Here is a 17,165-nt window from a genome sequence, read left to right on the forward strand (position 1 = left end):
TGGCGTGTTTCCAGCGCATGCATAGGGGGGTTTCTTCTCCACGCCGGCCATGGCGGAGCCCTACAGAGGCCGGCACGGAGGGAAAGAGTGCCCCCACGGCACAGGTCCGCCCGCAGATCGGTGGGCCCCGATCGTGGGCCAGGCCACCGTGAGGGGCCCCCCCGGGCCGGATCCCCCCGCGCACCCCCGAGTACCCCGCTAACCGCCCTCCAAGCCAGGTCCCGCCGGTATGAACCTTGTCAATTTCACGCTGGCGGGACTGGCCGGAAATGGGGGGGCCGCTCGAACCATTGGGGCCCGGAGAATGCCGGGGGGGGGGGGGGGGCGCTGCCAACAGCCCCCGCCCGAAAACCGCTGCCGGAGAATTCGGCAGCCTGCGTCGGAGCAGCGGGGTGGGATTCACGCCGCCCCCCACACTGATTCTCCGACATCCCGCCCAATATCTTTGAAATTCAAAGACATTTACAGCACAGAAGGCGGCCATTCGGCCCATCCTGTCCACACCGGCCAACAAAGATCTGACTTCACTAGTCCCATTTCCCAGCGCTTGACCCTTGACCCTGGAGGTTATGGCAGCACACGCGAATAACTAAATATTTTTCAAATGTTAAAAGCGTTTCTGACTCGACCACCCTTTCAGATAGTGAGTTCCAAACTCCCACCACCCTCTGGGTGCAAAGGTTTCTCCGCAATTCCCCTCTTGGCCTTCTACATCTTATCTTAGTTATATGCCCTTTAGTTATTGTCTCCTCTATTAATGGAAAAAGTGCTTTCCTATCCACCCTGCCTCTGCCCCTCATAATTTTAATTTGATGCACCTCTATCAAACTTCACTGCTCCAAAGAAAGCAGCCCCAGCCTATCCACCCTCTCCTCATAGCTCAGAACCTCCAGCCCAGGCAGCACCCTGGTAAATCATTTCTACAGTGCAGGGGGCTGCACGGTGGCGCAATGGTTAGCACTGCTGCCTACGGAGCTGAGGACCTGGGTTCGATCCTGGCCCTGGGTCACTGTCTGTGTGAAGTTTGCACATTCTCCCTGTGTCTGCGTGCAAAGATGTGCAGGGTTGGCCATTCTAAATTGCTCAATTGGGAAAAAAAATTTGATACTCTAAATTTTAAAAAGTATATATTTCTGCAGTGCAATCATATCCTTCCCATACTATGGTGACCAGACTTTAGATCATCCTCTCCGTTGTATTCCTTCCACAGAACAATCTTCACACATCTGCCATCATTCATGTTTCCATACAAAATTCTGAATTTTGTTTTGTTCAGTGATTTGATTCACTGAACGTTTTGTGTAATCCAGTTTTCTTTAAAGTTTCGCTCCTGAGCTTTAACAAGCGACACCTTACTAGCACCATCTTCATTCACTTTCTGAATACGGTGTCCCATTTCACCAATGAAGGAATTGTGCGAATAGGAGAAACAGGAAAAAGAGAGAGGTTCATGTGCTCACGAGTTAAAATTTTTAAATACTTTTCTTTTTCTCTCCAGGTGAACGACTCCCAAAGCCAGACCAAGGCAAGATGCGTTTCCATAAAATTGCAAATGTTAACAAAGCATTGGATTATATTTCCAGCAAAGGAGTGAAGCTTGTATCAATTGGTGCTGAAGGTAATTTAATTGGAAAGATTTATGCATGGCAAAAAGTAACACTAGAGGCTTGAATGATAAATGAAGCAGCCGTGAGGCTGCTCAGATAAAAGGCCCAGGAAATTTGTCTTCAATCATTGGTCCACAAAATAACTACCTTTTTCTGGCAGGTACAAGGCATCCCTCCCCCGCACCACCCTCACCTACCCAACCGTGGGATTGAGTCGCCTCCCTTCCTAGACCAATGTCTACCAGCTGGTTCAGTGTCAAATCTGCCCTTACTGACGCCAAGCCAGTTTGGTGCCCACATCTTGCCGACAGCATCGCAATAACACCCAAAGCCAATTTTGTTCAGACTTCACACTGACTGGGACCAGCCGCTGTGCCAATACTTCACCATCTTCTCACTTGTTTTTGGGTGCAATTCAAATTTGTCGAACAATGCCTGTGTTGAACGTGCCGCACTCAGATCATGTGCACAAGCCAGCTATGTGACCTTTCATGTTGCCGGACTGTCTGGACCTGTTGAGTTTGTCATCAAAGTATATTTATTCCATACTTATAGAACATAGAACAGAGAACAATACAGCGCAGTACAGGCCCTTCGGCCCACGATGTTGCACCGAAACAAAAGTCATCTAACCTACACTATACCATTATCATCCATATGTTTATCCAATAAACTTGTCCTTTTATTCTGATTGCTGGGGTGTTATACAGTGACAGTTGAGATACTTCACAGTCTTGACATTCAAACTCGACGATGAACAATTGTGACGAGCATTCTGAGTCTGAATGAAGACCAACAGTTGTTTAGTGGGACATTTAAAAAAAATTTTAAAACATTTTTTAAGGGGGAATTTAGTGTGGCCAATCGCCTACCCTGCACCTCTTTTTGGGTTATGGGGGTGAGATCCACGCAGACATGAGGAGAATGTGCAAACTCCACACACAGTGACCAGGGGCCAGGATCGAAACTGGGTCCTCGGCTCTGTGAGGCAGCAGTGCTAACCACTGCCGCCCTAGTAGGACTTTTTTTGACGTACAGGTTTATTGCTCTCACACGGCTGCTTGACTGTCGTACTTTAATTTTCTCTATTGTAGAAATAGTAGATGGGAATTTGAAGATGACTTTGGGTATGATTTGGACCATCATCCTCCGTTTTGCAATCCATGACATATCTGTGGAAGGTAAGTGAAGTAAGCTTCTAATTGCAATCCAGTGGGGCTGGTTTAGCACACTGGGCTAAATCGCTGGCTTTTAAAGCAGACCAAGCAGGCCAGCAGCACGGTTCAATTCCCGTACCAGCCTCCCCGAACAGGCGGCGGAATATGGCGACTAGGGGCTTTTCACAATAACTTCGTTGAAGCCTACTTGTGACAATAAGCGATTTTCATTTTCAGTGCAACCCATTCAAGGTTTCCTGGGGAACCTGTTGTGGTGCTGGAAACATTAGCAGATATAGATTTGTATCTATCAGATTTCAAAGTTCTTGTGGGATTCCCAGAGGTTGAATATCTTCTTGGGCGGTGGGGTCAAATGAGCAGCACCCCATCAACGATACGTTGTTGGCATAACTGAACATCAGGTGCTACATATATAACTGGCGGCTGATGCAATACTGCCAGTTTTGCGCCACTACTAGAGACAAATTCCACCCCCCACCCCACTCCAAAGATCCCCACAATAATTGCATGTGCCCTTCAGCTATATCTGTTTTTAATGTGGTGTGTAGAAGTTCCCTTGGTTGTGCTCTAGTTCTAACCTTGAGGCTTCATGGGGATTCACAAGAGCTTTCAACTTTGCTGAGGGTGTAAGTGTGGTGAAGGTGGATTGTCCACCCATTGTACATTCTGCCCAATATTTGTTTTCCACTGACTTCATGAGCATAACGACAGTCAATTTATTGTCCTCCACTAAACAAGTCTTAGGATGCATATTTTACCATATAAATTTGAATTTGCATCCCAAAGACATTTTGTCAAAAGGAATTGGACAGGGAAGCAGATGCCAAGTCTCGAAGGGAGCACCATAACATTTTTAAAAATACTTTCTAATCATCTTATTGAATGTCCATTTTTCCCTGATAATGAGTACATGTGAAAAGGCTGATTTTTTTTTTCTCACAGAAACATCCGCCAAGGAAGGCTTGCTGCTTTGGTGCCAGAGAAAGACTGCTCCCTATAAGAATGTAAATGTGCAGAACTTCCATACAAGGCAAGTTAAGGCTTAAATGTAGAAATAATTTGCAAGAGAAATAAGTGTTAAGTTTAATGTAGTGCGTGCCAGAAACGTGCACGTTGAATTGTGCGCTGCTATTCAGGCACTTAACTGGACTGCGGCATGCTTTCCCTACGATCAAGGATCCTGGGTCGGAAGTCCTGACCCACCCAAGATTTGGCAGCTAATTAGAGGTGGAGAGGCAGTAATTACTGTCAGTACGAGACCCCTGCGAGACCACAGATCATCATTGGATCCACCGCAGGCTTAATCAGGGTAGAGGTGGGAAGGTGGGAGTTTCCCAGCCACCACCCTTTCCCACCTGATTAAACGCACCCACACACAACTCGCCATGGGAAAGGGCAATAAAATCCACTCATAGTGCTGGATTTAAGTTTGAAAATTTGAGTTTGGAGGGGGCTATTTAGCACAGGACTAAATCGCTGGCTTTGAAAGCAGACCAAGGCAGGCCAGCAGCACGGTTCGATTCCCGTACCAGCCTCCCCGAACAGGCGCCGGAATGTGGCGACTAGGGGCTTTTCACAGTAACTTCATTTGAAGCCTACTTGTGACAATAAGCGGTTTTCATTTCATTTCATTTCATCGGAGTCAGGCCTTTGTTTGAATCTGAAATGTAGTGGGGTCCATGTCAATTGCATCATAATGGGGATTGCCTGTTTCCCTTCTCGCACCTAGGGGTGCACAAGACGGACTTTCATCTGTTCCCGTGGCAAGGTTTTTTTCCTGGAACAGGTTGCTAGCCTGCCGCCAGAGACTTGCTTGTAGCTTGAGGAGGGGCCACTCTGCATCAAGCAGGCTGACCAGGAGTCTCACCCACTCTTACTGCCAGCCATTGGCATGTGTTGGAAGGATTTTGCCAGTTAATGCTCAGCCTGTTTGGTAACATTTTGGACGCACCTTCCTTGGCCCTAAAGTCCCAGTGTGGGACTCGAACCAGGAGCTTCCGGTTCAGAGGTAGTGACCTCCTGTCATATCGGCGATGAATTATCTCCTGCTGCAAACATCAACAATGATTCAGCCTTTTCCTTTTGCCTCACATGCAAACAGCATCTTCTAATTCAGTGGTTCTCCCAAACCTTTTTGGTTGAAGGACCCCTTTTCAAATGGACCCCCATCGAAGTCATAATACTATAGAATACTCATAATACCTGCGCAGATTTGTTATTTGCCACCCTTTCTTTCATTTTAAGTAAATATTTTTTTAAAAACCCATCTTCAAAATGGCTGAACTCGCCTATCACTCACCAACAGCCACCATAACTGCATAACTGAAAGATCTTTCTCCTGCACTTAGTGCTCCTTTGCGTATGCTTCCTTCTAGATGTGAGACTGCCGGTATGCGAGTTAGCCTCATTTTGCTCCCTCTCCCCCATGAGACCATAAGACATAGGAGATGAATTAGGCCACTCAGCCCATCGAGTCAGCTCCGAGGAAAAGAGGTTAAGCCCAATTGTTGGAAGGAGATTGTTGTACATATACTTCTAATTAGGGGCTAATATTCACACAATCAGTTTGTTGATGAATGTAATTTTTCTAATCATAGAAATATAATTTAAATACAGTAAGCCTAACTCCCTTTATCCTAACATGCATTAATAGATTTGAAAAAAATCTTGTAAAAGCTGGTGGTCTTTTTAACTTTTCTGTACCCATTTTGAAAGTTGCTTTTCTTACTTTGACATGTTGGGAATTGCCTCTGCAATATGGATCAGAACCAATAAACAGGCAAGACCGTATTTGACCTTCTGAAAAAGGAGAAGTTACGTGGACTGATCGTCCTCAGAATTAATGAAATAACCATCTTGGTGTTTTTTTAAATTCATTCATGGGATGTGGGCGTCATTGGCGAGGGCAGCATTTATTGCCCATCCCTAATTGTTCAATCTTATTTATCTCCCAATTTGAGGTTTAATAGTTTCACAGCAGAAACAAAATGTTTGTATATTTTTTTAAATGGATATTAATTTTAATTTGTTTTGAAAGTGTAATTGAGAATTAATGAATATATTCTCATTATTTCAGTGAGCTAATAGGGAAGTAATAAGGATGGTTTAACATATTTAAAAAGGTTAGCACATCTGTGTATCCTGGTGCTCATCCACTTTGGTGAGGAAATTCTCTTTGTAGGGTGAAACAAGAGTTTGATTGAAACAAGGTGCTATAATTTACATTAAAATTTTTGTTTACTCCTCTCATTGTAAAGCTGGAAAGATGGCCTTGCACTCTGCGCGCTCATCCACAGACATCGACCTGACCTTATTGACTACTCCAAGCTACAAAAGGTAATTTGTCTGATTGACAGCATGCTGATGTGCAGCATGTGCTCCTTGCTTTTGTTGCATGGCTCTGCAGGAAGAGGTGGCCTGCATTAACTAAGTTGGATGGCTCTGAACACTACACGTAGCCAGCTCAACCTGATTTCCAAGGTTTCTTAAAAAATAAGACTTGAGTGCTCTGCGTATTTGCTTGATTGTAAACTATATTTATGTCCCCACATCCCATTGTATTAATCCATTGGCATTGATGATAATATCACTGTTTGAAATGTGACAACAAACACCTGCCACTGCCACTTCTGCAGATTTTCCCAATGTAATATTCCTGCTGGTGGTATCTGCCGTTACTTCCTGGTGTTTTGTGATTCTCCCCTTCCTACTTCCTCCTGCATAATATCACAATAAGTGGTGCACATTGTAGTTAGTGGTCTTTGCAGTCAGTTGGCAGGTTGCTTGGGTCAGCTAACCATGGGCGTCCGTGCAGTGGGCAGATGTAATGGGAAAGAAGGTTCAAACTGAATTAGAATTGCATACACAAGCAAGCAAAAATTCTGGAAGTGTATAGCATCTGTAAAGAGAAGAAGCAGGTTTCGACAGTGTTGGTTCTGACAAAGGGTTGTTTCCAAAACAAGAAACCTGTTTTTTTCCTTTTATGATGCCAGCAGACCCTTAGCATTATTCAGCATCTTCCATTTATGTTTTGTATTTCCAGAATTTGCAGGTTCTTTTTTTTTTGTCATTTTATACAACAGGATACATACGGTTTATAATCTGTAATGGTTTTAAAATTAACATTTGGAGACATTTATCTTCATTGATTCCCTACAATTCAGAAGGAGGCCATTCTGCACCAACCCTCTGAAAGAACATCCTACCTAGGCCCACTCCCCTACCCTATCCCCATAACCCTACCTACCTAACAGATCTTTGGATACTCAGGGGCAATTTTAGCATGGCCAATCCACCTAATCTGAACATCTTTGTACTGATGCATTTTCTGTAAAATGTACCCTTATGCTTTGGAAGTGCTTGGTAGTAAATTAGTATGGACATAGAACAGGAAGTTCTTAATGGCGTCTGCATCTCCCAGCCTGTCCACTTTGAGAACTCGTGCAGGGATATTAGGAAAACCAAACCTGGTCAAAATAATTCTATATACCAAACTCTCTGCTCTTTGAGAGCATATCCGAGTTTGGTAAATAGGCTACTTAAAAGTGGCCCGATGAGTTTATCGTCACCAATTAGCAGAACTATTTTACTCCTCAATCTGTCTTGTTTATTGCTCCAACCATTTACCAGTAGAAGGGGTCTCAAGTAGATCATCAGTTCCTGTGTTAGAAGGGCATTTCAGGGCCACACTTGAATTTGCACACATTTTTGCCTTAAAAGGCCTCAGTATAATTAAATCAGAAAGGACCTTTAGGCTATAATCAAAATTGCTGCCTTTTTGTAGAGCCCAGGGGTACAGTAAGCAGAGCAACCATGCACTACTGGACAATACAAGTCCAGATTGGGACACTGAGATATGCTTGCAAACATTTACTTCACATCCCGACCACACAAATAACCTGTTTACTACAATTTGGAATGAATCTACAGTCAACCATGTGTACAAGTTAAGTTGGAAGGTAGATGTCATTGTCATAGTTAACAAAACTGACGCACTTCTGTCTATTTTTCATACTATCTTGCTGATCAATTGTCTCTAATTATTTTCATTTATCACATCAGACATGTTACTATCCTATTTCTTCTCTCTCAATGCATGGTTTTTGATCTACCCTGCTGCCTCATTGTGGCTGGTTCGGTGTTGCCTATGCATGTAGCTGGAAAAATGGATGAGCATTTAATGCCTTCATTCACAGACACAGACCTGATCTGATTGAGTATGACATGCTGCAAGAGGTATTTAACATACACCTGCCTTATTGTAAAAACATTCTTTAGTGTTGTTGCATGTTGCAAAAGCAGTCTACTGGGAAAGCTACTGGGGTAGGTTTTAACTTCGGGCAATAGTGTAAAGTTGGTGATTGTGAATCAGCTACCTGTTTTGCACCTTCTGCTTTAACTTGCCATTGATGTCCGTGGCGAATAAACTACTACCCCATCACACCTCTGTTTTAGCATTTATGACGTATGTGAGCTATATCCAATCACAAATAGAATGCTTCATTGCTTGGTGGTACTCTTGTGGTTTATAGTTGGCTGAATAAGACTGCTGACAGAAGCAGCCAGTAAGAGGATTGTACAGGTAATGCTGCACATGTACCCAGAGTTCATTCATTCTCCATTATGGTTAATTTCTGCACTTGTTTCTGGTGCTCCGTTGAAATAGCCTTTTGTTAACTTGAGAGGGAGAATAGTCTACTGCAAGAAATCATGGTTTCTGTTGAATCTCTTTGAGAATATCATACAGAAAAGAAAATTCAAGTTTACACCTTGGGTATATAACTGTACACAGTCTCAGATGTTTTTTACAACAGCGACCTCTTGTTCTCAATAACATATTCGCCTATCAGCAAAATTACATGATGCCTAGCTTAAGCAAGCTGTGACTGTCCATACAGTTTCTTATATCGGCAGCATTATTTAATTGGTCACTAACCAAAGCTGACGGTTGTGGTTTGCAAATGTTGCACTTGGCTAGAATTGCAATTTTTTGATCCACTTGCCAATCGAGTGGCCAAGTAATTTGTTGCCGAAGTTCAAATTGTTGAGTAACAAGATTGTCTTCCACATATAGGACGATGCCCTTTACAACCTGAACCTTGCCTTGGAGGTTGCAGAAAAAGAACTGGATATTCCTAAGATGCTGGATGCAGAAGGTAATATGTATTTCAGTACGGAAATCCTGAAATTCCCAATGTAACTGGAAATCAGAATGACAATCTAAACATTGGAGTAGAGATTGGACCTCATTGTGCCTGATTTCTCTTTGGGAAATTGGTCATCAATGAGTGGAGCGGGTGGTGGACCTGATCCATTTACGAGTCTTCAACGGCCAATTTGAGCCATCAGCAAAAGATACTTTTTTTTAAAAATCTCAAAACGTTGCTGTGGAGCCAGGAGGAGCAAGAGTACTCGTTTGACTCTGCGATACTTGCAAACAGCCTCTTAACCCTCCACATCCAAACTTGCACACTTTCAGTTGCCATTCCAACTTCCGCTCACTGATCTTTCTTTAAGATTGGTGCTACCAGTAGATTGAGAGAAACTGGACAGGCCTCTCTGTTTCAGAAACTTAAGTGCTCCCACCAGCGAAAAATCAGAACTATGTCCCGCTGGCGTGAGGAGGGTTGCCGAGATGATATTCTCACATCTTTACGATGCAGAATTACGCAGCGCGGTAGAACAGTGGATAGCATTGTGGCTTCACAGCGCCAGGGTCCCTGGTTAGATTCCCCTCTGGGTCACTGCCTGTGTGGAGTCTGCACGTTTTCCCTGTGTCTGCGTGGGTTTCCTCTGGGTGCTCCGGTTTCCTCCCACAGTCCAAAGACGTGCAGGTTGGGTGGATTGACCATGCTAAATTGCGCTTGGTGTCCAAAAAGGTTAGGAGGGATTATTGGGTTATGAGGATAGGGTGGAAGTGAGGGTTTAAGTGGGTCAGTGCAGACCCGATGGGCCGAATGGCCTCCTTCTGCACTGTATGTTCTATATCTGCAAACACCCCGGTTTCCTGCACTTACTGGTCTTGGGCTGCCATTTTGAATGAATGTCCCGATTCCAGCAGCCATTGACAAACCCACCTCCCCCCAGCCCACCTCCCCCCAAAATGCAAATGTTGACTCCCCCACCCCCCAACCCCTCATCAAGGAGGCGCATCTATCCCCACTGCAACCAACCCCCCCCCCCACTCTGGAAATAGGTCACTCCCCCATACCACGCATGCATGAGGGTGATCCGAGACCCACACAACCTCTCTCTCAAACATCCCCCGCATTTAGGCCCCCCCCTTCGGGTCCCACCTTCTGGCATGGGCAACAGTGCACTGCCCCCTGGCACCATGGCACTGAAACCCTGGCAGTGGCACCCAAACCTGACACGCAGGACCCCGAGGGGGGTCAAGGAGGTTAACTCATTGCTCAGGTGCCCCTATGCCACTGTCAAGCTTCAGTGGAAGGGTCCCCCAAGGTCCTGGGAGTTGGGTGAGTTCGGACTGTGGATGAGGGGTTGACACCGCTCCTCCTATGAGATAGGGTCCCATGTCTGGACTGTACCTTCCAGCACTTGGTAACCTGAAGATCACGATTGACGTGGTCACCTCGAGCAGCCTTCTGTTCAGAATCATCATCCTTGTCTCACTTGTTCTAACTTTGAAGTGGCCTTCTCATCTGAACTGCTCTCCCTGACAGCTGATGAACAAATGAACAGATCAGACAATTCATTGAAATTCAGCCAGGAGTACTCTCCCTTTCCTCCCATCCGCTCCCTCAACCCTATACATTTAAAACTGCTGCTTTTTGAAGTGTCTGAGCCTTTCTTGAAAACCCTTAATACTTGAAAAGCCTTGAAATCCCCTGAGATCCTTTGAAATGCTCAGAGCTCATTCAATTTCACAGTGCTGGATCTTTCACTAGCCTTTGATTGACAGCTTAATGGTTTAAACACAGCAGGCTGGAGGTTATTTTATTTATCTTTCCCTTCACACTTGAATGCATCTGAAATACCATCAATTGATCATAATCGCAATGTTTACATAAGCATTCTTGTTCTGATTGACAGCTGCTGACCACTTCGACAATGCTAAGTGCTTTCTGCGGTTGTAAAAGAGGCAGTGAAAACACTTTTTTTTTTTAAAAAACACTGGCCCCAAAAATCCACAGAGGAGCAATATTTGTGGTCTTCCTGCTCCTTTAATGCTGGAATATGGGATGATAAAAGGGAATGTTGCAGGCTGCTTGATAAATGGATCCAAATTATTTGTATTCTTTCTTGCAATAATGTCCCTTGCCCTAAAACCCTGTGCAAAAGCTGGTGGTGACCCCCGTGTTACACAGTCCTCGTCTGCCTTATCATAATGGATAATGATTTGTTGTTGGAGAAGTGCATGCCTGTTGTTGAGCTGATGTACTTAACTGAGGCAGTAGACAAACAAATACCAGCATCCTCGTAGCAGCTTGTCGTGCTGTGAAGCATTCTCCTTCTCACTGGTGAGTATACAACTATCCAGTGAGCAATGGCTGGTACAGAACCATGCACGAATCAGCTGGATGTGAATTATCTGCTTTTGTTCATTGTGCGCTTGAAATTAAACGAATGACCACTTGATTTACCCGGGCCCCTCTTGTCCAAAATAAGTTACAGTTGACTAGTCTTATTGGTAAAAAGTAACAATTTTCTTTCTAAACAGTCATTGTAGATGCAGCAAGACCCGACAAAAGGGCTGTTATTACTTGTGTCTTGTTACTACCATGCGTTTGCAGGTGCACGGAAGGCGAGGTCAAAACCTATGGGCCCCAGACCTTTGTTAAACTTCAACCTTCTGATTTTCAGCTTCTACATCTCCCATTCTGTCCGATGATGGGATGCTCATGTGACTTTTCATGTTCCTTAATTTGTTTCAATCACCTTTTCTCTTTTCAATGGCTTTAGATCCTGTTGTCTTTTTGCCGTCTGATCAATAAGTTTTTTTTTCAAGTGTTACTGCAGTTGTCAGCATTAAGCTGTTATCTCCATCGACAAACATTCTTCCAATTCCTTCTGATCTAATGTACATTAGAGGCATCTTAACCTAATTGATGGGCCGGTTGACACCAGCATTCACTCACTCGCAACTCGCTCACTCACATGCACTTACACATGAATTCCCTGCACCAAGGAGGTTTCTGAATGAAAGAAGCATTTGATGTAACAATGGTGATTTCCTCTTAAGAGGCCTCTAATAAAATTAGGGCTAAATTTTACTCTATTCATTAATTTTAGCAGCGTTGTAAGAAGGGACAATGTAAGTGGGGGAAATGGTACTGGAGAAAATTAGGAAACAAAGAAAGCTATAGTCCTGTATTCCTTCCAATGGCGAACATGGATTGCTGCATTCCACCTTGTTGATCCCATCCGTGTCCTTGTGCTTTCCCTCCTCATTAGATATTGTGAACACACCCAAACCTGATCAGAGGGCTATCATGACGTACGTTTCGTGTTTCTATCATGCTTTTGCTGGAGCAGAGCAGGTACTCAGAATGTTGTGTTGGCTGCGGTGAATTTGGTGCCTGCAAAGTGCTTATTTGTATGTATATATGAGTTGTGTTTCATAACCAAAGAATGACCTTATTCCCCAGACCTTGATGTTAGTACACTTTCATGCGGACACATTGTTAATAACATGTTTTTGTGCAATAAGAGACGGGTGTAGACAGAGTTAGTGCAGCCAGGCCAAAAATTATAATCACTTGTAAAGTGCTTGTAAAATTTCTGCATTCGAACAATTTGGATCAACAGCAAACTTCATAGTGCAGTTGTCATTAATTGCCAGTAAACAGGTGAACTACATGGTTTAATATTCATTGGGCAGAACAGGAAGCGGGTCCCAATTTAGATCCAGTTGTGCTGAATTAAGTGATTGCCGTCATGATCGTATGAGGACTAGAAATGTTCTCAATTAACTTGGATTAGGGGAGCAAAACCTGATGCTGCCTGGCATATGCCAAGTGGGCGAGAACAGTATCAGTCTCGGCTCTGATGCCCTCCGTGGCCAAACAGCACTTATTGTCTTGAGTTCTTATGTGAAGAATGGGCAGTTGGTTGATGTACTGGACGCTCCGATGCTCTTTCGAGCGTGAAATTTGAGCAAGAAGGATGAATGGTGAGAACATAGGACAGGAAGAAATTGAGTCTGTAATACAGCAGTTCACATTGTATGTTTGCTCATGTGCCAAATTTTCCAATCTGCGTTCCTGTTGTGTGATACTTTGTACTTGGAGCTCAATCTCACAATTCCAGGGCTCTTTTGAGTTTGCATTCTGCTTTAATATTTACTCGGCACTCAATTGATAACTAGTCAATTTCCCTTTACTTCCAAAATTTCTTAGATTTGGGAGCAGTCCCTTTAGATTGGAATTGGCAAATGTAACACTTTTCAAGAAATGAGGGGAAGAAAAAACAGGAAACTATAGGCCAGTTAGTCTAACATTGGTCATTGGGAAAATGCTGAAATCTATTATAAAGGAAATCTTAACAATGCATTTTGAAAAGCTTAGGGTGATTAGAACAAATCAACATGGTTTAACTGAAGGGAAATCCATTTGACAAATGTATTAGAATGCTTTGAAGATGTAACTAAAAGGGTAGATAAGGGGGACCAGTGCATGTACTATACTTAAATTTGCAAAAGGCTTTCGATAAGGTATTACAGGAAATGTTAATAGGCAAGGTAAGGGGTCATGGAGTTGGGAGTAATATATTAGCGTGGATAATTAATTTACCAAAATTCACTAGACTCTGGGGTGGTCCTGGCGGATTGGAAATTAGCAAACATGACACCACTGTTTAAAAAAGGAGGAAGGCAGAAAGTGGGTAATTATAGGCCAGTTAGCTTAACTTCAGTAGTAGGGAAGAACTATCATCAAGGGAGAAATAGCGAGGCATCTGGGTGGAAATTGTCCCATTGGACAGATGCAGCATGGGTTCATAAAGGGCAGGTCGTGCCTAACTAACTTAGTGGAATTTTTTGAGGACATTAACAGTGCGATAGACAACGGGGGGCCAATGGATGTGGTATATCTGGATTTCCAGAAAGGTTTTGACAAGGTGCCACACAAAACGTTGCTGCATGAGATAATGATGCATGGCATTAAGGGTAAAGTAGTAGCATGGATAGAGGATTGGTTAATTAATAGAAAGCAAAGAGTGGGGATTAATGTGTGTTTCTCTGGTTGGCTAGTGGTGTCCCTCAGGGATCAGTGTTGGGCCCACAATTGTTCACAATTTACATAAATGTTTTGGAGTTGGGGACCAAGTGCAATGTGTCCAAGTTTGCAGATGACACTAAGATGAGTGGTAAAGCAAAAAGTGCAGAGGATACTGGAAGAGGGATTTGGATAGTTTAAGTGAATGGACTAGGGTCTGGCAGATGGAATACAATGTTGACAAATGTGAGGTTATCCATTTTGGTAGGAATAACAGCAAAAGGGATTATTACTTAAATGATAAAATATTAAAACTTGCTGCTGTGCAGAGGGACACGGGTGTCGTAGTGCATGAGTTGCAAAAAGTTGGTTTACAGGTGATTAAGAAGTCAAATGGAGTTTTGTCCTTCATTGCTAGAGGGATGGGGTTTAAGACGAGGGAGGCTATACTGCAACTGTATAAGGTGTTAGTGATGCCACATCTGGAATATTGTGTTCACTTTTGGACTCCTTACTTTAGAAAGGACGTATTGGCGGTGGAGGGGGTGCAGAGGAGATTCACGAGGTTAATCCCAGAGTTGAGGGGGTTGGATTACGAGGAGGGGTTGAGTAGACTGGGACTGTACTCTTTGGAATTTAGAAGGGTGCGCGGGGGCGGGGGGTGGGGGGGGGGGGTTCTTATAGAAACATATAAAATTATGAAGGGAATAGATGGGATAGATTCGGGGAGGTATTTTCCACTGGCGGGTGAAAACAGAACTAGGGGGCATAGCCTCAAAATAAGGGGAAGTAGATTTAGGACTGAGTTTAGGAGGAACTTCGTCACCCAAAGGGTTGTGAATCTATGGAATTCCCTGCCCTGTGAAGCTGTTGAGGCTCCTTCATTAAATGTTTTCAAGATAAAGATAGATAGTTTTTGGAGAATAAAGGGATTAAAGGTTATGGTGTTCGGGCCGGAAAGTGGAGCTGTGTCCACAAAAGATCAGCCATGATCTCATTGAATGGCGGAGCAGGCTCAAAGGGCCAGATGGCCTACTCCTTCTTGTTCTTATGGATAGAGGATTGGTTAACCAATAGAAAGCAGAGAGTGGGCATAAATGTGGGATTTTCAAGTTGGCAAGGTGTCACTAATAGAATGCTGTAAGAAAAGATAACATGGTGGCACAGTGGTTAACACTGCTGCCTCACAGCGCCAAGGACCCAAGTTCAATTCCAGCCTTGGGAGACTGTCTGTGTGGACATTTGTACATCCTCCCCATGTCTGCGTGGATTTCTTCCAGGTGCTCTGGTTTCCTCCCACAGTCCAAAGGTGGATTAGGTGGATTGACCATGCTAAATTGCCCCTTGGTATCCAGGGATGTGCAGGTTAAGTTATGAGGTTACAGGGATAGGGTGGGGTGGACGGGTGTGTGGACAAAGGTAGGGTGCTCTTTCAGGGTTCGGTGCACACCCGATATGCCAAATGGCTTTCTTCTGCACTGTAAGGATTCTATGAATCATTGCTGGTGTTGCAGCTATTTAGAATCTACGTGAGTGACTTAGACGAAGAGACTGAGTAATATATCTAAGTTTGCTGATGATAGAAAGCTAGTTGGAAAGGTAAGCTGTGGGGAGGACACCGAGAGGCTGCAAATATATTTTTGATTCCATTTGATCTATGGAAGCTTTGGGATAAATGTATTTTTGTTTGAGCAATAAATTAATGTTCTGTTCACTTTAGGAATTTTGTTTGTGATTTGCCATTTCCCATAACAAAGTGTAGACTGTGGGGAAGTTTGAACTCCGCGTTAAAGAAGGAATATAATGTGGGCAAGTGTGAAGTTATTCACTTTTCTCGTAAGACTAAAGAAGCAGAATTTTTTCAAAAGGTGTGAAATGTGTAAATATTAATGCTCAAGAGACTTGGGTGAGCTCGGGCAAGGAAGACAGAACGTTGGCATGAAGGTACAGCAAACAATGAAGGTGAATGGCATGGAGGCCTTTATTGCCAGGGGATTAGAGTACAGCAATAAAAATGTTTTGCTGCAATAGTACAGGGTTTTGGTGAGACAAAGCTGGAATTATAGGTTGGATTTTCTGGCCGTTTACCCAGGCAGGAATTTATGGTCCTGCAAATGGCTCACCCCCAACCATGAGTTTCGCGGTGGTGTTTATTTCTTGGTATAAAATGGATTATTTACGAAATATGTTCTACACTCGTTCCCTGGTCCCTAATAGAGGGGAAAAAGTGTGAGCCGAAGGAAGGGATAGAGGTAGGGAGGAAGAAGGAGATGATGATGAGGAAAAGGAGACAGGAGGATAGAGAAATGAGGATTGGGATAGGTAGAGAGGGCAAGACGCGATGAGAGGAATGGAGGGGGGGGAATGAGAGATCAGAAGGAGGGATTTCCAATGGCTAAAACAGTGCTCAGTAGGGGAAGACTAAGGTGAAGACCAAACAAATCACTTGGCTCTCCACCCCATTATGCCTCGATCCACCCCCCCCCCCCCCCCCCCCCCCCCCCCCCCACACACACACTTTCCCTTTCCACAGAAGTCAAAAGTGATGTCAGTTTTGGTTTTGAGAAGGCTGTAAGGCTGTATGCGAAAGCAGGGACTGTCACCCCTCCCCATTCCTACACCTCCCATGGTAAGTCGCTCGTGTAGTGAGATAGGATATGTGCCCAATTGGAGGCAGGTTGTTCCCCAACTTCTGACCCCTTTTCTCCAGGGTCAGTATATCCACCGAAAAGCTGTGGTAGTTTTAAACTTGTGTTAGAGAAGAACAACCTTCGCCATTACATAAGTTAGACATCAAGACCTACCTCATACCGGAAAAGCATGCACACTTATACCTTACTAAACATTTTTCTTGATAATAACAGATTACTAATAACATTTAGCATTGCCAGGGCTTTTCAGTTATTGATTAACATTTTAATGATGATTTACATTATTTTCACTTTTTATATTCTAACGTGGTACAAACATATTTTTTGGTTGCATTTGTGGAAGCTTTGGAATAAATGTATTTTTGTGTGATCGAAAATTCATGTTTTGCTCACTTTTGTAATCCTGTCGGTGGTTTGCCGTTTCCCGTGGCGAGCACTCATTGGTTCAACTAAGCTACTCACTTCCCAATACTGAATTGCCTTCATGGGCAAGAATGTGCTCCAATTGCATTTTGCTGTTACGTTTTGTGCCAACGTATTTTTGTCTCAGGTGTG

The 17,165-nt window shown here is 43.8% G+C and overlaps 1 protein-coding gene across 2 annotated transcripts in view; it reads left to right on the top strand.

The window, feature by feature from the left end:
* Positions 1 to 17,165, top strand: part of LOC140426663 (alpha-actinin-2-like) — a 165,317-nt gene that overhangs the window by 69,276 nt on the left and 78,876 nt on the right. For both annotated transcript variants that reach the window (XM_072511754.1, XM_072511752.1), the window contains exons 3-8: positions 1,499 to 1,618; positions 2,702 to 2,788; positions 3,728 to 3,815; positions 6,043 to 6,121; positions 8,859 to 8,940; positions 12,200 to 12,285. In XM_072511754.1, coding sequence (XP_072367855.1) covers positions 1,499 to 1,618; positions 2,702 to 2,788; positions 3,728 to 3,815; positions 6,043 to 6,121; positions 8,859 to 8,940; positions 12,200 to 12,285 — 542 coding nt within the window. The remainder of the gene's footprint in view (positions 1 to 1,498; positions 1,619 to 2,701; positions 2,789 to 3,727; positions 3,816 to 6,042; positions 6,122 to 8,858; positions 8,941 to 12,199; positions 12,286 to 17,165) is intronic.

This window comes from Scyliorhinus torazame, chromosome 1 (genome assembly GCF_047496885.1).
Source record: "Scyliorhinus torazame isolate Kashiwa2021f chromosome 1, sScyTor2.1, whole genome shotgun sequence".
Taxonomy (NCBI): domain Eukaryota; kingdom Metazoa; phylum Chordata; class Chondrichthyes; order Carcharhiniformes; family Scyliorhinidae; genus Scyliorhinus; species Scyliorhinus torazame.